A 24,035-nucleotide genomic window follows, 5' to 3' on the forward strand; every position below is an offset into this window, starting at 1 on the left:
GTAACAGCGCAAATAGCTTGCTTTATTAAAAAGCATTTAGATATCATTTTCTTTATCGGGAGATGTTGTATCAAATTGTTTATACAATAAACATAAATTCTTTTTTGTGATATCATATATTTGTGTCTGTTTTGTCAATAGTTTTATCTAACCAATCTTTTTTGTTAGAAAGCACAATTACTGATGTTGTAAGCGAAGTAAAAACCGAACGTTAATTTTAACGGTCATTTGCTTTGGGGGAAAACAAGTCAAGCTTTCTTCATAATATACTTTTAATTATATTTATATCATTTTCAATTTATATTCTTCCTTGCTTTGCACCAGCAGGTAATCCACCAAAACCACCAGTGCCTACATCGACTCCATTACCTCCTACGCCTAAGCCTCCAACAAAAAAGCCAGCGACTAGAAAACCTACACCAACTCGAACGCCAATGGTGACGCCAACTCCAATTTATCAAGAAGCTACCATCCCTGAAAGTGTTGTTAAAGAAGTTGAAAATCTCAAATCAGACGCAGCCGAAACTATCACCAAAATTAATAAAGAACAGGAAGCTATCCATAAGGGTATTGAAGAAATCAAAAATAAAGTTAACGAACTTAGTCAAGAATCAGAAGACCAGCCCGATATACCAATTATACCAGAAACTGATTTTTCAAAAATTATTGATGAAAGAATCACGCAAACAAGAACACCTCTTATTCTTACATCTATTATATCCAAAGAAGAAATCAGAGGTGTAAATAAATTAACACGAATGCTCAGAAAAGATCCAAATAACAGAGTCATGGACGAAATTCATCCAGAAGAAGGTCTCAGATGTGTTAATGGCACTTCTGCAAACTTCACATTTTGGTCTCAATTTCCTACTGATATCTCATCAATAGAAATTGATTACCCATATGAAACAAATTCAAAAATATCTATTTTCAAAGTTGTTGGATACCTTGAAAGCGAACCTGTTTGTGATTCTGGTAACTTTACAATGGAAGGAACGAAAACAAAAGTGACATTTGGGAATAAACCTGTCAAAATCAAAACATTTACATTATATGCATTTAGCAACGCAGGAGACGAAAAGAAAATATGTATTGGTAATGTAACAGCAGTGTCCCCGTCTTACATTCATAAATAAATGTGAATATTTATTTATAAAAATCTTGTTGATTCTTATTCATAATTTTGCAATATCAATAAAAAAAAAGAAGATATTAACTAACGCAACATGGATAAGCTATGTTTTTTATGATTATTTACTTTTTTTTTCAATGAACGAAAAAATTCCAAATCAAATTCTTTTTTTTGAATACATATAATACAAGAATTAAACTACAAAAGTTGAGACAAAAATTTCCAAATTTTTGTTTATATTAAAAAAAATTAAAAAAAGACAAATTTTTAAAAAATATATCTATTGTATCTGATGAAATTGGCCAGGATTTTCATCTGTTGATTCATCACTACTTTCAAACAGAGTGACAAAATACAAAAGCGCAATGAGCACAAGCCAAATCAAAGAGAAAATTAAAAGTAATTTTGATGCTTGAGAAGTCCTTTCAATAACATATTGCTTAATACACTCTTCGAGATTTTTTTCTGTTACGTTGTACTTGTTTTTGAACCAAATTGTTTTGATGTCGTTTTCATTCTGTACAATAAAATCATTGATTTTCGTGCTGACGGAATTCTGCCTTGAACTTGATCCAAATGAAATAGAAAAGAAAAAAGTTAATATTAAATAGATAACAGTAAACCCTATTGACAAGAAAAAACAATGTAATGAATAATCTGGGAAAATTTTGTAGAAATAAAATAAGAAACCCAGAACAGAGACTACCAAACAAATAACAAGAAACGCTGAAACAATCAGTTGTGATTTTCCAACAACATCTTTCCATAATGAATCAGAAAATTTTCCCGCTAATACAAACAAAACTATGAGTAACACTAACGAGAAAAGCGCAGCTCCTACCTTTATGTAAAATGTTGGCATTAGATACCATTTCTTTATTCCAAAATTTATGTCTTTGATTTCTTTCATTTGACATAAATAGTTTTACTCAATTTTTTTTGACAGTTAATCCCCTTTCTTCTTGCCCCAAAATTTAAAAATTTAATATCAAAATGCTGATAAGTATATATTCCAAAAGAGTCAATACAACTTTTAAATTTTTATAAAGAAGTATGTAGTTTCAGTTTTTCAAGACTGTATTATGTTGTTGTTATATATCAGAATTAACATTTGTGAAAACCAATGAGAATTTGGTTTTTTATATAAATACATTATGCGAACAAATAAGCTACATCATGAAAAATCCAAAAAACCTTTTGTTTTTAACTTTTCATACAACATGACAAATTCACAAGCAAGTAAATTACAATCAGATTCATGTGAAAAATTTACTACCATACAAGAGTTACCTTCTCGGCCAGTTCCACTCAAATTGAAGCGTGTGCGTGTTTCATCAATTTTATCGACGAGTTATTATATGATGCAAATGAAAACAAGGAAAACAAATGATACTTCACAAAATCCTGATTCAGCTAATCCAAAAACTGTGAAAAATGTAGAACATTCACCAGAAGACAACATTATACAAGACAAATATTTTGAAATTGAAGAAGATTATGTCTTTCTTTCCAATCTTGCGCCACCTCCAAAATTTAAACCAAACACTGATCGATACCCTTCTGGAAATCCTACTGGAACGTGGGAGTTTCCTGGATTTGACGAAACACTTGATCATTTATATGCATCAAAAGAAATGTAAAATGATTTATTAATAAATGTAAAAAGTAATATTTCAAATTTTATCGAAAGAATTTCACAAAATGGAATCTAGCTTCAATCATTTTTACAATTTTAACCAATGTTTTCTATATATATTCGAGTACATCACTTATTATATTAGATTTTGATGAAAAGGACGGATTGTAATATTTGTTCAATTTTCGACGAAAAAATGTTTCAGATATTGATATTTTTACGTTGCCTCCAATAGTGATAGTTTCTAAAAAAAACAATCACCAAATGTATCCTACTTTTCATAAAAATATCTGAAGTTTTTTCTTAATTTAAGGAATTTTGTAACATAGGAGAGAAATGCAATCGACTTTCACGACTAATTTTTCTCGAAGAATTATTAATGTTTTTAGATTTTAAATAAACCAATCTTCATCACAATGCCAGGTGGTATGATTATTATATAAAATATCATTTTTTGCTAAATTATTAAATTTTTGAAATTAAAACTTAAACTTTATTCTAATGATATATTTAAGTCTACAGCACAAATAAATTTCATGCATTAAAGAGTTATATCAAAATTTATTTTTGGTTACCAATTCATTCATGTTCAAGAAGATTTCTTGAGAAGTAATTTAATGAACTTTATAAGATGCAAATATAAGTGCTATACTAAATATTTCAAATAATTTCCAATTATTATTTTAAAGCTCCAATGAATCAAAAAGATATTGATATGTTTTAAACATTTGTTACTTTTTTTTAAAAAACAACCCAATCATGAACTTTAATGAGAATGCTCGTTTTGAATTGAGAAAAAGTAAACTATGTAAAAAGTGCTCCTTAGGCACTTCATAAAAATTTTTGGAGAATTTCTCTGTTTTTGAAATGGAACAGAATTTAACAAATGATAAACAAGAGAAATGTATTCACAATATAGTATCAATTCAAAAAATCATTCGAGAATTGAATACTACAAATGTAGAGGAATCAGTAATGACAATTTTAAGTTCATTTGATAATAATTCAATGAACGATGTCTTATGTAATTTAATCTACAGATATTTTGTAGCAAGAATACTTGACTTTGATATATGTTTAAATTTTATAAATGTTATTAATCAAAAAGAAAACCATATTACAGATATTTTTACACAATTACTTCTCGATTTAGATACGCAAGAATCAAATTTTTTACTTGAGAAGTTGATCGAGAAAGAAATGATAAATCCAAATGTAGTTAAAAGCAAGAAAACATTATATTTTATACATTATCAAACTCAAAATGAAATTAAATCATTAAATTCTTGTCAATTTTATGATGAGACAAGAAATAATATTGAACTATTCAAGAATGATTGGAAGCTTCATAAGCAATTAATTAAAGAAGGACATAATCCAAATGAAATAGCAAAAATAATTCGAAATGATGAAATCGAAAAACTTCAAGAAATATCATTTCAACCAAATTTTAATTTTAGTCAACCCATTAAACCATCACTTTATGAAAGATGTTCATATATTAATCAAAGTGCTGTTACATTAATTGATTATGCAGCATTTTTTGGATCAGTTAAATGTTTCAAATATTTATTATTAAATAATGCTAGGTTAATGAATACGGGAAAATATGCAGTTGCAGGTGGAAATCTTGAAATTATTCATTTATGTGAACAAAACCATTCGTCATTCTCAAATTCAATTGAAAATGTAATAAAATTTCATCGAAATGATATCTTTGATTATATTTATGAAAATAAAATTTTTGGTGCTCCGAATATTAATCATTTGGTGAGAAAATGTATTACTTCTTATAATTATGAATTGTTTTTATTTTTTAAAGAAAAAGCTGAAATAAAAATTGATGATTTTTTTTCTGATATAATAAAAAGTCGTAATATTTATTTAGTCAAATGCTTCCTTGAAAATATTGATCTTGGAAAAGCATTTATTGCTTCTTCTGAAATTGGAATTATAGAAATAGTAAAATTACTTCTTAAACAAGAAGGAATTAATGTTAATGCGAAAGATATTTATTTGTTTTATAAAATATTTATTTTAATAATTTGATATTTCTAAACAATATTTGGTAATTATTTAAATTATCTAGTACAGCACTTATTAAAGCATCAGAAAAAGGTCATATAGAAATCGTCAAATTACTTCTTGAACAAAAAGGAATTGATATTAATGCTAAAGATATTTATATGTTTTATTTATTATTTATTTTAATAATTTCGCATTTCATAATAATATTTGGGAATTATAAAAAATATTTAAAACAGCACTTATATTTGCATCTGAAAAAGGTCATACAAAAATAGTCGAATTACTTCTTCAACAAAAAAAAATTGAAATTAATGCTAAAGATATTTAATTATTTTATTTAAAATTTATTTTAATAATTTTATATTTCAAAATAATATTTGGAAGTTATTTAAATTACTTCAAACAGCACTTATTTGGGCATCTACGTATGGTAAAATAGAAATAGTTAAATTACTTCTTGAACAAAAACGAATTAAAGTTAATGCCAGAGATATTTAATTTTTTTATATAAAATTTGTTTTAATAATTTTTTATTTCAAAATAATATTTGGAAAAAATTTAAATTATTTAATACAGCGTATAGTGTTGCTTCTGATTATGATATGAGATGTTTGATATGTTCTAAAGAATATGAAAATGCCAAATGTGTATTCCAATAAATATATAAATTGAGGCATGTGATAAACATTTTTTTATTTTCTAATTTTCATTTTCTTAAGTTTTTGCAATTCTTCTAGTCCAGCTAAATGAAGAACTATTATCATAAAATTTGATAATGCAAAGATAAATAATTGTTTTGGAGTAATATCTCCTAAAAGTGTTTTTATTTTTTGAAGATAGTTCTTTAATTGCATTATTGCTCTGTATTAAGCATTTGAAAATCTTTCCTTATCTCCTTCTATAATTTCATTTTTAATAGATTTATAGAACAGCTACAATATCCCTCATCTTCAAAGAACATCTTTAAGATATTTTTGGTAATCACTTTCGAATTTTAATCCTTCAAAAGTATCAACAATGAGAGATAAAAGCTCAAAATAATAGAATCACATTCTTTTTATTATTGTTTCATTATATAGAACCCTTTAACTTCTTTTGATGATCTTTCAATATCTTCTTTAAATAAGTTCTTTTTTATCAACGAAACATTAAAAAATCATAGAATTTAATTATGCTTCTTATCCATATCTTGTGAAAAATATTTTACAAGATTTTCATTCTTTATATTGCTGCTCTCAATTGTTTTCATTTTGTAATTTAAATTACTGAAATTTCTTTTTCTTTTTAAATAAATAAATAAAAAAAATTGTTTACTAATTAACGCAATGTCTCAACAAGCTCAAAATATCATTAGAAATCTTTTCGAAGTTATCTGTTTCCCAAATTATGAACGATGCATCGATGTCCAATTGTGCTCTTTTTTCCTCTAATGCGGTGTTTACTTCGTTTCTTGTGGTTATTTCGGGGTGTACCTCTGCGAAGTTTTTATGCATTTGTTGTTGACGGACAATTGTTAATCTCATTGAAAGTATCAATTCTTTAAAATTAGAATACAAGTGAACAACAGATTCACTGAATTGCTGAATGATGGAGTGAGCTTTCGCAATCAGTATTTTGTAGTTTGAAAGTATTCTATTTAATGTCAATAAATGACTTCTGTTAGAGATCTCATCAATCGATGATATATCAGTTTCAACTTGTTCAAAGATAGTACTCTTAGCATTGTAGATGTTATTTTGGAAGGATTCAACTTGTGAGTAACAATTTCCTGGAAATGTATTTGGAGCGGTCTTACAATTGCGTAAAATGTCAAGTGTAGTTTGTATCAAATCTTTCCATTTCTTCTCATCTTCCATAAAAGCAGATTCGATCTCTTGACGCTCGCCTACAGCAAGAAAATCGAATTGCTTCTTCAAGTACGATAGGCGGCACTTTTTCAATTGACGGAAAAACGTTTCGACGTTTTTGCAGAAGTTGCCTATAGCGATGATGAGTTCGTGGATTTCGCCAATGGTGGGTGATATGAAGCCATCGGAGATGTTCATATCATGTGCCTTTTTTGTAAAGGATTTAAGTTGGGGCTTTAATTGTTGGAATTCATTCTTAAGTGATTCAAGCTGTGTTTCAAATTCATTGTGATCATTACTGGGATTAGTAGTCCATTTTTTGAGAATGGACTGTAACTCTTCTGGAAGTGTACCTTTGTATTTGGTGGAATCAACACCAGCTGCTAAAAGAAGACGAAAAACAGAAAATTGCTTCTTTTTGATGGAAAGCTCAAAGGCACTTTCTTCTAATGGTTCAGTACCATTTGGATCAGCGCCATTTTGAATCAAAAAGAATGCAATTCTGATGTGATTCTTATCAATAGATACAGCTAAGGGTGAAGGATACGAATTCAAATATGCAGTTGGAGTTCCGTTAGATAAAAGTATAGAGACAATATCATCATAGCCAGATTCAGAAGCATAATATATAGGTGTTAAATTAAATGTAAAAAATAAACTTTAAAAAAATAAAATAAACATTAGAAATTAAAAATAAACATCTGGAATTGATGTATCGGCGCCTTCCCAAAGTAGTCTCTTAATGAAATATCTTTGTCGCATATGAACAGCAAAGCTAATTGGCGTCACATTCATTGGCGTTAGTTCATTCAGGTCTACGCCTTGTGTGAGTAAATAGTCAAAAGCTGTTCGAGAAGAATATCGAATTGCTGTTGTTAACAACATTTTCGTACTACATCCATTTTCAACAAGCAACTTGAGCGAATCTATGTTTCCGTTTGATATGCAATGTCTAGCTAGCGTCTTCAGTTAAAAAGAAATAAACATTAATTAAATCAAATAAATATTAAGTTAAAAAAATAAACAACGTATGAGATAAAGAAACTACTTCGTCCAGATTTTTCCCTGATTTGATGAAGCTTGTAATAAATTCCGTTGACGTATCACATGCAAGTTGGGTACTCATTTACAAAAAACCGTTAATTAGGGCACCCCATACATATTTCGATAGAACAAATGCTAAAAATTATTGGGTTGAAACTTTTCATAAAAATCTAAATAAAAAACAGACTTCTTGAACAATTGTTTATGGTAAACATGATGTTAACATCTTACTGTTTTCAATTGTTGATAAAATCTTAAACATTTCTGGTAGCAATTTGAAATATTGTGCACAATATTTGAATTTTTTGTGGCAATTAATTCGTTGTCTTTGTGTACACACGAATTTCAATAATCTTGAAAAATTTTATTAACGTATCATTACCAATTTATGAGAACGTCTATTCAATACAGGAGAATCTTATTGAAATGATTACATGTTTTATTTTCCAAATTAAAAGAAAAATCATTACTTGATTCAAAGTGACTTATGTTAATAAGTATTTATCAATTTTTTATTTTTAAATTCATTTTCTAAATTCAGATAACATATTCTTGAATAAAATAAAAATATTCATTTATTTAATGAAGCCAGGAAATATTTCTTTAATTGAAATAGCTTTTAGCTATTTAACTGAGGAAATTCCTGATGGTTGTATACTTCCACAATCTTTCTTTCCCAATGTTAGACAAATGTATATAGAACTTTTAGAAGGAAAGCCAGTAAAAGAGAAATTAGCAAATTATTTAAAAAAGAACATTAACACTGATCGTCCACTTTTAAGAATTTTGGATATAATGACTGTAGAAGAAACCTCATTTCCTAATAATAATAAATCATTGTATAACTCAACTGAAAAAAGAAAAAGACCATGGTCACATGTTGAGGATAATCGCTTAATAGCTGCTGTTAATAAACTAGGAATGACTGATTGGGAAGCAATAGCACGATTTGTTGGTAATGGTAGGTCTCGACCTCAATGTTCACAAAGGTGGAAAAGAGCATTAGATCCGAGAATTACCAAAGAACCATGGACACCAGCTGAAGAGCAAAAACTTATTGAACTAGTTCGTGAGCATGGTGCAAAAGGATGGGGAAAAATATCATTAATGATGGGCTCGAGATCTGACCTCCAATGCCGTTATAGGTATGAGCAAATCAAGAGACAACGTGGCGATGCATTTAAATATTCATCGTTACCATTTTTTAATTCTATTTATGGTTTTTCAAGAATTTATAATAATTCTGGGAAATTGCAGTTCTCAGATAAAGAACAAAATATTATTCCACAGCAATATTCTATTCAGGAATTGCTTTCAAAACCGAATAATAATGAACATAAGAAGTTAGATTCAATCGCTTGTATTTTATCAAAAGCAGAACTTGAATCACTTCAAATGAATGTTCAAGTCAAACAATGCGTCCAATAAATGGGTTTAGTTTGACTCTATGATCATAAACAAACAATTAATTTTTTATATTTGGCATCAAAATGAATGATAATTTGAAATAAACAAGTGTAGTTTTTGAGATGTTGATAAAATTTAAAAAAATATATAAAGCAGGTTTTGAAACATTAAAAATATCAAACAATAATTTTATTTTTACAGCTCGAAGAGGTGTGACAGAATTAGATTAAGTAAGCTTTCATGATGTTATGTATTACTAAGAAATATTTTATTTTGCTGAAATAACAAATGTTTATTTTTTTTCTGTCCCAAATCAGGGCACCCCATCATCCACGTCCAGCTTCCCAAAAACACCAAAATAAAACACAATGGAAAAAGAAAAATTAAATAACAAAGATAGCTTACAGGAAACAAATGAGTATTTAATGCGAATAAATGAGAAATTAAAAAATGAAATAGTTTCACTTAAGCAACAATTTAATGAAGCAATTCAATTACAAAAACAAGTTGAAGAACTCCATTCCAAAAACTCTAAGCTAGCAACTGAACTAAAGGAAGCAAAAGAAGAACGCTTTGAATGTTTACAGCGAATTCAAGTTAACAATGAAGTCATGGAAAGTCTCAAAAAATCTTTCAAAACAGAAAAGGAAGAACTAAATAATATGTTACATAAAGAACTTTATAATTCTAAGGAACTCAAGCAAGAAAACAAAAAGTTAAAGCAACTTATTTCCCAACATGCACAAACAACGCAAGAGAATTTCGAACAAAACGAAGCTACTAACAAAGAAATAAGAACTTTACGTCATGATATTAATGAAATTTTACAATCAGCGCAGTTATATTTTTCAACAATTTTTTCAAATCTCTCGGAATTGAACACATTTTTGAAGAAAGCCACACCAATGAATTCAAGTGAACAAGAAATAGAACTTCAAAGACAAATAAAACTTAACAAATTATTAAAATCCAAACTTAAATCAACGCAGCAAAAATATAAAAAATCTAAACAAACAATTGAAGACAACAAAATCATAATGTTAAATCTAAAAGAACAACTCTCCAATCAGAATGAAGAGTTCCAACAAAAGATACAACAATTAGAAAAGTGCAACAAAACGAACGTTAAAAAAGAGAAAAGTTTTCAAATGCAAAAAGAAGAAGAATTTAATGAGCAAATGACAACGTTACAAAAGTCACTTGAAAGTGAGAAAGAAAAAGTAAAATCACTTGAAAGCAAACTTCAAAGTCAAGAACAAATTTCGATTATAAATGAAGAAAATTGTTTAAACACAGAAAACAAATACAAAGAAATTAATAATTTACTTTTAGAGTCACAAAAGCAAAATTCGATATTAACAAATATCATACAAAAACTTAAAACATCCAAAAAGCAAAAGAAAAAAGAAATCACAAAATTAAATTTCACGTATAATGAGAAAATCAATTATTTAACCAAAGAAAACGAAAAACTAAAACTTGAACTTGAACGGAATCAAATTGAAAATGAAAACAATAAAATACAAATTAAAGAAATGCAACAAACAAATGAACGAATTAATAGTTTATTAACAGAAGAACAAAACAAAACAGAAAAAATTAATTCCACGAATAACATATTAAACAAAATATTAGGAAATCAAAATGATGAAATCAAACAATATGTAACAGAACGTAATTTATTCATTAAGACAATACAAAAGCAAGAACAAATCATAAGTTATTTAGATAAATTATATATAAACATTAATAATCAAACGAAAGAATTAAAAAATAAAATAAAAGAACAACAAAAGAAAATATTACAAAATGAATTTCGTTCAACTTCAATTCAAGAAATGCCATCGATATCATTCATTAGTAAATATTTCCCTAAAGAATTATGTATATTAATCACTGATAACATTAAAGTTCAAGAAAACTCTGATATAGAAAAACTCCAAAACATTATGGACTTAATTGCAAAGTATTATAATACGAAATTAGCAACATTAAAGAAGTTAATCATTGATAAGAATAACTTAAATGAAAATATCATTAAAAAAATCGATAATTTTATGGTTTCGATTTCATCTGTTTTAAATGACAAAATGATTACTAAAGAGAATTTTTTAAATGATAATATGAAATGTGATAAAGATATTATTATTAAAGTAACAAAAATTATAAATGAAAAAAATTCATTAATTTTGATAAATAATAAAAATGAAAATGATTTAAATCAAATAATGAAAAAATTAAATGTTAAAACTTTTGAGAATGCGATAAGTGAAATTACAAATATATTAAATTCATTAAATGTGTTAAATAATAAAAATAAAAAATTAAAGAAAAAAATTTCGTTGATGAAAGAAATAATAAAACAAAATCAAAACGAAATTAAAGAATTAAAAGAATCAAATCAAAAATATGAAAAAGATAATATAAATATAAATAAAAAATTCGATGAAATTAATAAACAAAAAATAAACGAAAAAAACGATTTCATTAATATGTTAAATGAAGCGAAAAAAAATAAAGAAAATGAAATTATAATGTTAAAGCAAAAAATTGATGAAATATGTCTTCAGTTTAATGAACAAATAGAAAATAAAAATAAACAAATTCAAGAAAACATTGCGCAAATAAATAAATTAGAAGCAGAAACGGAACATTGGAAACAGGCGGTGGAATACTTAAATAACATAAAACATGAAAACGAAAAAAGAATTAGAAAGTTAGAAAATCAATAAAATAATATAATGTCTGTCAACTCGTTTTTAATTTTTATTTTTTGCTTTTTTTACAGTTCGACTTCAACAAATATTTTTGGAGATGAGATCGAATTTATTTCCACAAATAACAATTAAAACTTTACTTTTTTGTTTTATATGTAAATCCATCTAATCAAATGGGCAGCAACACCGAATGAATGGATAACATCAATCATATATACAACGATAAAACCATCTCCTGTTATAGTACTCTGAACTATAAAAATTCATGGTGATTATTACATTCTGAGACGAATGCGTCACAAAATGCTAATAGTTAAATTTTACATATCTTTTATTTTTGTTGATTAAATAAGTTCGATTTACATTTATTGGTATATTTCAAATTTAGTTGTATTTATTAAAAATTATATTTGATACAGCATACTTACCAAAGTGAAACATGAATAAGAACGAATTTAATTTTTATTTACATATTATAATTCATTAACATTAAAATTTTCTATTTATTATATATTATAAATCATTCTATGTTTTGCTCTTCCTTGCAAGTTCTTGATGCACAGCATCGCCCGTGTTCCAATTTTTATTCCAAATCACCACATCCTTATCCCAACCAGGAAGTCCGTAGGTATAAGGTGCCCACAAAATGAATCCAAATATAACAAGAAAGCATACAAATGCCGCTACAATACCCCTTAAGAATTGAGGTATAAATATATCAATTGCAGCCCCAAAAGCGCAAGATCCCAACATCAGTGGTATCAAGTAGTGATACAAATACATCGATCTTGGAACTAAGAAAAATGGGAGATATGATACACACCAGCCCAAAGAAAATTTTATAGCAATCAGCCACTTTTCGCTAAACCATGCAAAAAACAATGCAAAAACTCCAAAGAAAGCAAAATAATATGTAAACACATTACCCATGCATGCTATTTCCCTATCTTTTTCAAACCAGAAAGCTACCTTTATATCGGTCAGCAAAGGCCAGCCAATTGGTCTACTTTGATAAGGATGAAATTTTGTAATATGCATATTACCAGTATGCATAATCAGCGTTAATTCAAGTGATCTCCAAATTAATGAGTGCCCTAACACTCTATTTCCCCAAATTTCATGTCCTATTAGATTTGGGTCAACAAGCTGATGTTGCATATCTGGCGGAAGATATCCATTTCCTTGTCCATAGTATGGAAGTACTATAAAATGGATATTAAATGATAAAATATAAATAAAAAAAGCACATAAGAAAAGAACACAACCTCTATATATAAGTTCTCTAAAATAAAATGTGGAAAAATGTTTGATCTCATAAAAAAGCTCAATAGAGTGAATGAGTCCATTTAATGCACAGAGCCCTAACGCTGTGTTTTTACAACTACATGCAGCGCCAAGAGAGAGACCTGTAAGGACTTGCCAAAGTTTATACGAAGTTGTGTTACGTGATAAGGAAAGACTATACGAAAGAATTGTAAGATGAAGACATGTGAAAAAATGTAAAAGACCATCACTTAAGATAAACTTGCCTTCACATATCATTGAAGTATCAAAGCATATAAGGATTGATGTTGTAAGTGAGGAAAATTTGCTGAAAGAGGAAAACCTCATTGTAAGATATAATAATGGAGAACAAAGTGATGAAAAAAATGAAGGCGTAATACGTAGAGGAACATAAGATTCATCGGAATACTCGCGTGTATTAAAGTCAATGTTCCCATTATATTCTGATAAATTTGCAAAGAAAAACATTATTAATTTACCGAGAGGTGGATGAATATCAAAAAAGAACTTGGATTTTGTGTACCAATTGGTAAAATTTCCAAAATGAATTTCATCAAAAACGACATTATTTGGATATTGAATTATCCAAAAATGTAGGACAAATGACACGACGGATACAAGAAAAACAATTAATACATCTGCGTTTTCTAGTTGAACTGTCTGTTTTGTTATTTGTTTTGCTAAAGGACGCAAAAAATGCATCCTTGTTGAATTAACGTACGCTAAGAGTTGGTAAATCTTCATAAAATCAACCATAACTTGATATCTGAGTCGTTTTGATTAACTTTCCCGTATTGATTAAGTTTCTTTTTGGATAGTCTATTAAATAGATGTGCTTGATTGGAAAAAAAATTTCATGCATAAGAATTTTGATACTTGAAAAATTTTTCAAAAATTAAAATTTAAAGAAAAACTAAGTTAAACATATCCATTATATGCGCACTATATAGCTATTCATAAAAAAGTTAATTAACTATTATAATACTAAGAAATGACCGAAAAATCTACACTTTTCATCAAAAATTTGTAAAATTTCACTAAATCAATCAATATGATGATAATAGCTTGGTAAATAAATTTGTTGTTGTAAATTAAAAATATTATATATGAAAATCTGTTTTTATTTAAAAATATAATCTACATATGAAAATATAAATGAATAAAATTTCGGTGTTTTGGGATCAATTTTAAAAAAGTGGATTTTTTTCCAATATAAAATCATTTTGATTCTTAGACACTCGAAGCAACATATGTATATCGGGTTGTCATTTGGATGCCATTGAAAAATATATAGTATAGGATTATTTTTTAAAAAAATATGTGATGATTAAAAAATTTCAATATTTTTTGATGAAGTTTTAATCAAATGAATATTTTGCAACCTTTTTGTTCTGAGGTATATATCGTAAGTTCAATATTTGCTGTTTCTGAAGCAAATAGCAAAATATCTTTTGCTAACACTCAATTTTTCCAAAGTGAAAAAAATGATCAGAAAATCGATTTTTGGAAGCTGGATCATTGGGGCAGGAGTGGGGAATTTGTACTTTTGCACGCAAATCCTGGAGGTTATCAATTCAATTCTTTACTTTTTCTGCATAAAGACGATCAAATAATCGGAGTTTTTGAAATTGAGAATTTTAGTGGAGGTTAATTATTTCTAACACATATTTCCGAATTCCTTTGTGGATGCACACTTTAATTTATTGAATTACATTTGTCAGATTAAATAATGATCAAAATTTTTATAAATCCGAATATACGGATAGACAAATTATTAATTATTGGTTTTGAAAAATTCTGTTGTGGAGAATCCTATTTTTTGTTTATAAGTCCATATCCACATGTTTTCAGATGTTTTCACATAGAACTAACAGCTTGACCAATGTTTTCAACCCCTTTTTAACACAAAATATTTACTCAAATTCATATATACATTTTGAACTCCTCCATGTATACTATACATTATATGCCAAAAGGTATTAAAGAAAACTTTATTATAACATTTGTAAATACAGTTGTTATTGTATAATCTAGATTATGATCTCTAGATGTCATCCCTTTGGCTTATGTGCAGTTAATGGATTTTAAATGTTTGGGGCAAAGAGAGTAGTTCTGACTCTAACTGCCAATGAAAAAATCTGATATCAGATATACTACAGAGGTGACACCACCAATTGTTATTACTAATAATCGATTGGTTCATATACCGACACAACCCATACTTTTTGTTAGCTACATGTGCATGAATTATACCATGTATTAATTACCCCACAATTATCAAGGAAAATCTGATGGACAATATTGAGATATAAAAAAGGTGAATTGGACTTCTTCATTCCATTAACGGTCGCACAAGATTTACGGTTTTATACCAAAATGCAAGCAAAGCTGTGAGTACAATTAATCATTAGTGTTCTTTTATGCTTCTTTTTTCTTTTGTTTCCATTATAAAGTTCTTGATATTTTAGCTTTTTCTTTATTATAATTTTCAAAATGCATATTTTTTTCAGTTTTCAAATTGAACGGGTCCTACTAAAATTTTCTTATGAATTTTAAATTTTTAATTCTTGTAATTGTAGGGAAAAAAGTGGGTATGTAAATCATTAAATTATAAATAGATGAAATGTCAAAAACATTAAAATACGAATTTTGAAACAAAAAAAAATCATAATTTATAAAAACATCATTTTTTATTAAATGTACACATCATATAAATAATTATTTTAAAATTGTAATGAATGTAATTTTGTCTATATTTGATTTTTTTGGAAGCCTACTTATCATTTTATATAATACAAGGCATATTCCAGAAGTACAAAGTACTTGAATTTCAAATATATTGATACTGTAAAAAAGAGTCAAACCAATAATTTAACAAGACTCATTTAGACATTTTATTCAAAACAAACAATTTTTGGTTTAAAACATATAAAACATTTTTTTTATCGCCAATATCGATTATGATTTAAAAGAAAAAGAAACTAAATGTGACTTTACTAATTTTTTAGATTATTACGCTTGTTCACAAAATCTCACTAATAAATTTTTTTCTTATCATTTTTGTTATTTGCTTTTTTTTCATGATCATCGAGTAATTTAATTATTTCTGGGTTAAATTGATACATAGCGATTTCACGAGGTTTCATAAATATTTTAAACCAATTCCAAAAATTATTTTTAAACATAAAATTAAATAAATAAACCATAAATTATATCAACAAACATTCGTAGTAGTGGTATCAATTCCATCTTGTTCAAGAAGTAATTTCACCATTTCAGTACAACCATTTTCAATAGCAATCATAAGTGGTGACCAAAATTATTTAAACATATTAAAAACATAACTTTGAAACTCTAAATCATTAAAATGAATCCAAAACAAAACAAAAAAATATTATGATGATTTATATCAATACCTTTTTGTTCAAGAAGTAATTTAAATATACCTGTACGACCAAATTCAGCAGCGAAAATAAGTGCGTTATTCAATATTTTAAACAAATTTCAAATATTTATATAAAACCGAAAATTATTAAAATGAAAAATCAAACAAAACAAAAAAATATCTTGAGCATTAACATCAACACCTTCTTTCCCAAGAAGCATTTTAACCACTTCTATAAAACCATTTTTAGATGCAACAATAAGTGGTGTTTCAAATAAATAAAATAATTTCCAAATATTATTTGGAAATTGAAAGTTATTGAAATAAACTTCAAATAACACAAATAAATATTTCGAGCGTTAACATCAACTCCTTGATCAAGAAGTAATTTAATTACTTGCATATTGCCTGATTCTAAAGAGTATACTAATATATTATTTGGTATTTGATTGTTTTGAATAAAATGTTTAACAAGATATAAATTTCCAATTCTTGCTGATTCGTTAACAATATCATCATTAATATTCATACCATTTTCTTGAAGGAACAAAAATATTTTATAATTAAAAGATGTAATACATTTCTTTCCTAATTCTTCCAAATTTTTAATTCCAATGATTTTGCTCTCATAAAGATATTTAAAGATATCTTTTTGATGGAATTTAATTGCTATTTCATATCCTTTTTCAAACGTTGAATGATTTTGTTCACATAAATGCATTATCTCTAAGTTTCCACCAGCAACTGCATATTTTCCTGTATTTTTGGACATTTGCGCCATTAAGTAATAAAAATTTAAAGCATTTAACTGATCCGAAGAATGCAGCAAAATCAATTAATGTAACATTCTTTTCATTAATAAATGAATACCTTTCATAAGCTGATGGTTCAATATTTTGATTAAAATTAAATTCGTTTTGCGTTGATTTTTCTTGAAGTTTTTCAATCTCATCATATCGTATTATTTTAGCTAATTCATCAGGATTAATTCCTTCTTCAATTAGCTTCTTATGAAGTTCATATCCAGTCTTTGATGGATCATCAGAATTATTTAGAATATTAATTTTGTTCTGTTCATTATAATTTTGATGTGTTTTATAAATAATATTTTGAATTTGATTAGCCATTTCATCATTAAAGAATTTCCCTTCAATCATTTTTTCAATGATATAAATTGATTCTGTTGTTCTCATTCTTAAAACAAGATCAATAAAAATATCAATGATCTTTTGATTATCTTTGTTTATTTCTTGTTCTTTATCTTGAATTGTTTGTAAATATTTTAAGGATGTTTCTATTACATTTTTTTGTGCACAAAATGCATAGTAAATCAAATTACTTATAATTAAATTAAATGAGGTTTGAAATTCAGAATCAAATAATTCCATTGTTTGTTGTACTGATGAATCAAGATTATTTTCATTTAAATTGAAAATTATATGTTCAATTTTAACAAGTAAATCTAAATATTTATATTGATTCTTGTTGATTTCGTTTTCGTTGCTGGAGTTCTCCTTTTGCATTTCACCAATTTAATTTGACAAAAATAATTCAATCAATTGAATATGACGAAAAATGCAACCGGTTAACATGTTGGGTGACACTGTTTTGAAAAAATTGAATCGGAATCCGATTGTGTTTAACACGCAACGATAAAAACTGATTCAAAAGTGTTTGTGAGAAAATATTTGCTCATTCAATTGTGTTTCAATAAAAATAATTTCGCTCAAAATATTCTATGGAAATATAAAATGACATATACGATACAACAAAAATTTGAATGCTTCTTAATATTATGAATTAATTCAATTTTCAATCAACAATTCGTATCGTTGCATTTAATGATGAATATTACCATACATCAAACCCACAAAAAAAAGTACGCTACCTTTTTTCACCGATACCTCTATGAATTCACACTAATATTACTCGAATTTATCAATGCTTATGCATATTTTAATCAGGAGCTATATTACCGAAGCTTAATAAATCCAAAAAATTATAAATTTAATCATTTCTTAAAATTAATATTCTTAATAATTTCGGATATCCATCATATTATAATATCTTTTACTGGTTGAAATTGAAGGGAGAAAATAAAATCTTCATAAGTTAGAACTGTATCAGTGAATATTAAATCATTTTAGGTGCACCTAAAATGAACGGCTTCCAAAATTTTGAATAGTTTACTTGATTTTCAGAGAAAATTGAGAACTTTTGATATATTTTTATTCAATCTCATTGAAAAATTTATGTTGATTAATAATTCGATTAATTCTTTAATTTTATAATAATCACGAATATAAATTATTGTTTAACTTATAATTTCTTGTTATAAAATTATTTTTAAAGTCTATTATTCATATTTGTTCATATTAATAAATTTCATTTTCGAGAAATAAGTATTTTATCAACAGCGATAATTTGAATTGTCCTATTGCCATGTGAAGCTTAATTTTCTATCGGCAGTACAAAAAGTTATTTCATTACACATTATTCAAACAAACCGTCGAATCAGCCAAAATTGACAACACTTACATTCATTCTGCATGACCGACAAAACACTCAATTCTCCACTTATCACTGAAGAAGATTTACCACCTCCACCACCGCTTCGTCGTGCTGAGGCAGCACAACCAATAGATGCAAATGCTAGGTTTGTTGATCCAGAAATGCCAATTGATCCAGCTGCTGATTATCCACCACAAGGTGCCGAAGCATCATCCCCACAAGGAATAAACGTGCGTCCTCAACAACAATTTAAAGGAACATATGATGTTTATAACGTACTTTATAATGCAAATGTTTCACCAGCTAATTGGAGCACGTCATCGTGTGATATAACAGACAATTCTGCTGAGTTCTGGGGCAATCCTGAAACCTTTGAGCCAAACATTTATTCAAATCGTGCATATAGGATGAAACGCTATAACAACTATGTTTTCTCCATTTTTTTCTTCCTCAATCTTATAGTTACAATAACAGTTGGATCTGTGGCCATCAGTAGGACCATCCGTTTTACAATTGGAAATGCGCTTGGCATCTGTTTTCTTTTTAGTTTTGTGTTCATTATACTTAATTTCTTATTCATGTGGTTATTCCCAGAGCTCTATCTTAAGATAGGTGTGTGGATTGAACCTGTCTTTGGAATAATCGGAATGATCATTGGTTGTTGCTGCAAATTCTATCTAAGCATTGGATGGTGGGCATTAGTTATAGTTCTTGCCGTCTTTTATTTCTTCTTCACACGTCATAGTATTACATTTTCTAAGTGTTTATTACAAATGTCCATCCGTACCCAATTCTTTATGCATCCATCCAACTTTATCTTCTTAGCAAGTAACATAATCCTCATTACATTTGTTGCCATTTATTTTGGCTATTCATTTGTTTGCATTAGGTCAGTGTGGTCTTCCAGTGGTATCGCTGCCAACATTTACATGTTTCTGTCAATGGTCTGGATCATTAACACCATTACGAACATGGTATATATGTCATCTGGTTCTGCAGCATCAGCATATTATTACACAAATGGTACAATTTATGACATTAAGTTCCCAATTTCTAAGTCATTACTTAGAAGCTACTTCTTTAACCTCGGTTCTGCAGCAAGAGCAGCCATTACAGTTCCATTATCAGAGTACATCCACGTTGTCGGACGGTTTGAAGCGCGATCAGTTTTTGACAGAATCTTTGCCAAAAACGTATCGTCATTTTTTGTGAACTTTATCAAAAAGTTATCGTATGTTGCAGCATTATTTGCCAAGCCGATAGACATCTTATTTACCTATCCAACACGCCAAGGGTTATTATATTCTAGTATCTTTGGAGTTCCATTTGATGAAGGATGTCGTCGTTTTGCTGAAATCTCTGTTAAGAATTATTGTAATTTATTAAATGAGATCCAAACAATCGGATCAAACCTTGCATTCCATACATTGTCTAATGTAATTATTACTACTTACACAACATATGCTATCTTAAAGACAATGAATCTTCAAATGGAGCCAAGTGTAGATCGTATCATTTCTTCCAATGTCGCAGCCCCATTAAGCATAGTGTACGCTTACGGAATCGCAATGGTCTTTAGACAAATGTTAAGAGGTCATTACGAAGGTTTGTTGTTGGGATTCTCCGAATACCCAATAAAACTTAGATCAACAAATAGTGAAATCGCAGAAACTTTCGAGCAACAGTTCAAATGGGAACTTCAGGCAAGAAGTTACTCAAACGAAAGAAACGCAGAGAACTGATCCGACTTTTTGTTTGGTTTATTGTGGAAAAATTATAATTTTAGTAAAACAAACATTGGTCTGAAATTGTGTGTTTCATAAAATTCGATAGGACAATGTGCATAAAGTTGTTGAGAGTTTGTTTAATGTTATCTTATGATATGAATGAGAATTGTTGTGATGTTTTGGGTTTGATATTAAATTATTTTTTAAAAATTGGTATAAAACATTTTATAAAAGAAAGAAAATAAATTTGCAATATTAAAACTAATTATATAGTATTGACTGATGTAGCATTTCTGTGAAATAAAAATTGATTTATAAATATACAGAAATATTTTTCCATGAAAAAAAATTCTTTTTGCATTTCCTGTAAATATCAGACTAAAGAATCAATTATCGACATATTTTTCAGTTAGATAGTTTGTATTAAAATGAACATTGTGTAAGTGCTTTTTATGTTTGAGAAGTGTTAAACAAGAATTATTCCATAAGTTGGTTTTCTTCATTTCAAAATTGAATTAATACCTGGTCATTCATTTGCATAAATTCGAATTTGTTAGTTAACTACTGAAAAAACTACAATATTGTAATTTGTTCAAAAAGTTTCTATTAAACAAGACTAGTCTTTAGAACGATAAAGCCACGTAAATAATTCATTCAGAATGAAGGGAAAAATCACCCTTATTGGCGTAGGTCGTCTAGGTATTTGCACTGCTTTAGTGCTAGAAAATTCTGGGTATGATGTTCTTGGTCTTGACATAGTTGAAGATTACGTCAATAAAATAAATAACAAAAAACTCGAAAGCCACGAACCACATGTGGTAGAAATGCTTGAAAAATCGAAGAATTTTCGTGTTACAATGGACATGAAAGAAGCTGTTGATTTTTCAGATATGATTTTCATTTGCGTCGATACTCCAATCACAGGAGATAAACATGGGAAATTTTACGATGTTTATAAACTCAACAGTGTACTCACCAAAATTAATGAACTCAAACCATCCAACAAAAATATTCAAGTAATGTGTACCGTTCTTCCAGGCTACATTAGAAACGAAGGTCGTCCATTAATCAAAGATTGCATCAACACGACACTCAATTATAATCCAGAATTCATTGCCCAAGGATCAGTTATCCACAATTTCTACAATCCAGATGTCATTCTTATTGGCGCAGAGAACAACGAAACAGGCGAAAAAATTGCAGAAATATACAGAAGCTTTGTTCACAACGAACCATATTATGCCATAATGTCACCCGAAAGTGCTGAAGTAATGAAAATCAGTTTGAACTGTTTCATCACAACAAAGATAGCATACGCTAACATGATCGGAGACATCGCAGATATGACCCCAGGAGCTGATAAAAACGCAATTCTTCAAGCAATTGGACATGATTCAAGAGTCGGATTAAAATGTCTTATGCCAGGTTGGTCGTTTGGCGGACCTTGCTTCCCTCGAGATAACAGAGCCCTCGCAGGGTATTCTGATATGATTGGTTATGAGGCAAAAATCTCAAAAGCGACAGATTTGGCAAATGAACAACATATCGAAAAACAGGCCGAGGAGTATCTCGCAATGAACAAGGACACATATGTGTTCGAACACGTCGCTTATAAGTTCCCTTGTGATGTTCCAATTACTGAAGAAAGTGCAAAGATTAAAGTTGCTGTAATTATAGCTAACCATGGGAAGAAAGTTATCCTTAGAGATCAGCCGCATATTTTGGATGATGCTAAAAGAATGTTCGGCTCCAAGGCAGACTTCATTTACGAGGACATATCTGTGTCCAGAGATCCATCAACGATAGACGGATAAAGTACAGAAATAATAAACGTCACAAAACTCTTTTTTCTCTACGTTTGTGGCTGTAGTTATAGTTCTTCAAGATAAAAAATCAAAAGAATTCATTTGAAAAGAAGTTTTTAAGGGATTTAAAAAAAGAGATTTGAAATAATTATAATTAATGATTTCAATTTACTTGGTGAATTTGGGCTCTGTTTGAAGGAACTCTGCATCATGGCCTGTCTTAAGAGGTTCCTTGTTTTCTATCGTTTGGATACATATTATGACTAATGGTTCAGTACCTGTGTTCTTATAGCAACGACTAGCACCTGTGCCAACACGAACAACAGAACCTTCTTCAATTGGGAAAACATTATCATCAACTTGATATTCACCGCTTCCCTTGATTACGATATAAACTTCCTCATTTTCCTTATGAGAATGGAAGAAAGGAAGTTGAGCGCCAGGTGGAATAGATGTATATGAAATTTCAGATCCTGTTAAGTGAAGCTCATTTTGGATGAAAACTTTTCCTGGGATCTCCTTTCCCTCAAGTTTTAATACGTATTGATCAATTGAAGATGCAGGACCTACGTTTATAGCTGTGTAATTCTTTCCTTCTGAGATCGTTTTTACAGACATTTGAAAAAAGTGAAGTAGAAATTACCGGCACTTTTTTGGAAAAAAAGGCATGATTATTCAGAAGTTTATGTTTGGCCGAGCAAGCGTTTTGAATTAAATTAATTCAAAACTTATTAAGAAAAGTTCTTCGTTCAATTTTTTTCACAAATTCCTGAAGGAGCACCCCAAAGAGGAAGTTTGGAGTAACCCCTTAGTGCACGTTAAGGGAATTTTGTGCTATTTTTTCCATAATAGTTTTCAATTAAAATAATGGTACCTCGATTTCGAAAATCTTGTAAACAGCTTATATGTTGGGGGCGCTGAATTATATAATAACAACATATTTATTTTTTTTATCTAATTTAATTAAATTTCATCGAATTTGATTGTTCAACCTAAAAAAAGATAAAATATTCATAAAATGTCTTTATTTAGCTCCTTGGCTTTTCCTTCTTTCCGAGCCATAAGGCAAGAAGAGAGAAACCTGCAACTTTGATAACTTGGAAACGAACTCCTGGAAGATCACCAACGGAACGGTTGGAACGACCAAGACCAGCAACAAGTACACGATCGTTATCATCAATTAAACGAAGGGAACCATCACGTGGAACGAATGCTGTGATGACTTTGCTGTTCTTTTTGAGTTGAACACGAACTGCCTTACGAATAGCAGAGTTTGGTTGCTTAGCTTCGACAGCGACCTTTGTGTAACAATACCTGAAGCCATAGCAACACCTTCTAATGGTGTCTTGTAAATTGTTGTGCTTTGCCTCTTCCTATATTTCTTGCTTGCCCAGAGGTTGTTTCTGTGTGCGACACGGAGCTTACGAGCTGCCTGACGACCGCATGCCTTGGATTTACCCATTCGAAAGGTCGGCCATCGCGCACTTTTACGGTTTTGGTAAACAAAACCGT

The 24,035-nt window shown here is 28.6% G+C and overlaps 9 protein-coding genes across 9 annotated transcripts; 5 read left to right on the forward strand and 4 right to left on the reverse strand.

Moving 5' to 3' along the window:
- Nucleotides 1-434: 434 nt before the first annotated feature.
- On the forward strand, nucleotides 435-1,136 carry GO595_010997 (uncharacterized protein; the record flags this gene model as incomplete). Its single annotated transcript, XM_067913739.1, has 1 exon — nucleotides 435-1,136. One exon carries the CDS (start codon nucleotides 435-437, stop codon nucleotides 1,134-1,136), a length of 702 nt encoding a protein of 233 aa, XP_067769735.1.
- Nucleotides 1,137-2,352: 1,216 nt separating this feature from the next.
- On the forward strand, nucleotides 2,353-2,772 carry GO595_010998 (uncharacterized protein; the record flags this gene model as incomplete). Its single annotated transcript, XM_067913740.1, has 1 exon — nucleotides 2,353-2,772. One exon carries the CDS (start codon nucleotides 2,353-2,355, stop codon nucleotides 2,770-2,772), a length of 420 nt encoding a protein of 139 aa, XP_067769736.1.
- A 3,337-nt stretch (nucleotides 2,773-6,109) lies between these two features.
- Nucleotides 6,110-6,841, reverse strand: GO595_010999 (uncharacterized protein; the record flags this gene model as incomplete). The annotated part of the gene is made up of 1 exon (XM_067913741.1): nucleotides 6,110-6,841. The coding sequence occupies one exon, from the start codon at nucleotides 6,839-6,841 to the stop codon at nucleotides 6,110-6,112; it is 732 nt and encodes a 243-aa protein (XP_067769737.1).
- Nucleotides 6,842-8,482: 1,641 nt separating this feature from the next.
- GO595_011000 (Myb-like DNA-binding domain containing protein) lies at nucleotides 8,483-9,115 on the forward strand (the record flags this gene model as incomplete). The annotated part of the gene is made up of 1 exon (XM_067913742.1): nucleotides 8,483-9,115. One exon carries the CDS (start codon nucleotides 8,483-8,485, stop codon nucleotides 9,113-9,115), a length of 633 nt encoding a protein of 210 aa, XP_067769738.1.
- Nucleotides 9,116-12,336: 3,221 nt separating this feature from the next.
- On the reverse strand, nucleotides 12,337-13,563 carry GO595_011001 (Dolichyl-phosphate-mannose-protein mannosyltransferase; the record flags this gene model as incomplete). Its single annotated transcript, XM_067913743.1, has 1 exon — nucleotides 12,337-13,563. The coding sequence occupies one exon, from the start codon at nucleotides 13,561-13,563 to the stop codon at nucleotides 12,337-12,339; it is 1,227 nt and encodes a 408-aa protein (XP_067769739.1).
- A 5,466-nt stretch (nucleotides 13,564-19,029) lies between these two features.
- On the forward strand, nucleotides 19,030-20,733 carry GO595_011002 (XYPPX repeat family protein; the record flags this gene model as incomplete). Its single annotated transcript, XM_067913744.1, has 1 exon — nucleotides 19,030-20,733. The coding sequence occupies one exon, from the start codon at nucleotides 19,030-19,032 to the stop codon at nucleotides 20,731-20,733; it is 1,704 nt and encodes a 567-aa protein (XP_067769740.1).
- Nucleotides 20,734-21,377: 644 nt separating this feature from the next.
- GO595_011003 (UDP-glucose/GDP-mannose dehydrogenase) lies at nucleotides 21,378-22,532 on the forward strand (the record flags this gene model as incomplete). Its single annotated transcript, XM_067913745.1, has 1 exon — nucleotides 21,378-22,532. The coding sequence occupies one exon, from the start codon at nucleotides 21,378-21,380 to the stop codon at nucleotides 22,530-22,532; it is 1,155 nt and encodes a 384-aa protein (XP_067769741.1).
- A 159-nt stretch (nucleotides 22,533-22,691) lies between these two features.
- On the reverse strand, nucleotides 22,692-23,141 carry GO595_011004 (cupin domain-containing protein; the record flags this gene model as incomplete). Its single annotated transcript, XM_067913746.1, has 1 exon — nucleotides 22,692-23,141. The coding sequence occupies one exon, from the start codon at nucleotides 23,139-23,141 to the stop codon at nucleotides 22,692-22,694; it is 450 nt and encodes a 149-aa protein (XP_067769742.1).
- Nucleotides 23,142-23,551: 410 nt separating this feature from the next.
- Nucleotides 23,552-23,985, reverse strand: GO595_011005 (40S ribosomal protein S23; the record flags this gene model as incomplete). Its single annotated transcript, XM_067913748.1, has 2 exons — nucleotides 23,552-23,821; nucleotides 23,938-23,985. The coding sequence occupies 2 exons, from the start codon at nucleotides 23,983-23,985 to the stop codon at nucleotides 23,552-23,554; spliced, it is 318 nt and encodes a 105-aa protein (XP_067769743.1).
- Between the last annotated feature and the right edge of the window lie 50 nt (nucleotides 23,986-24,035).

The sequence above is a fragment of the Histomonas meleagridis genome (genome assembly GCF_020186115.1).
Source record: "Histomonas meleagridis strain 2922-C6/04-10x chromosome Unknown scaffold_61, whole genome shotgun sequence".
Taxonomy (NCBI): domain Eukaryota; phylum Parabasalia; order Tritrichomonadida; family Dientamoebidae; genus Histomonas; species Histomonas meleagridis.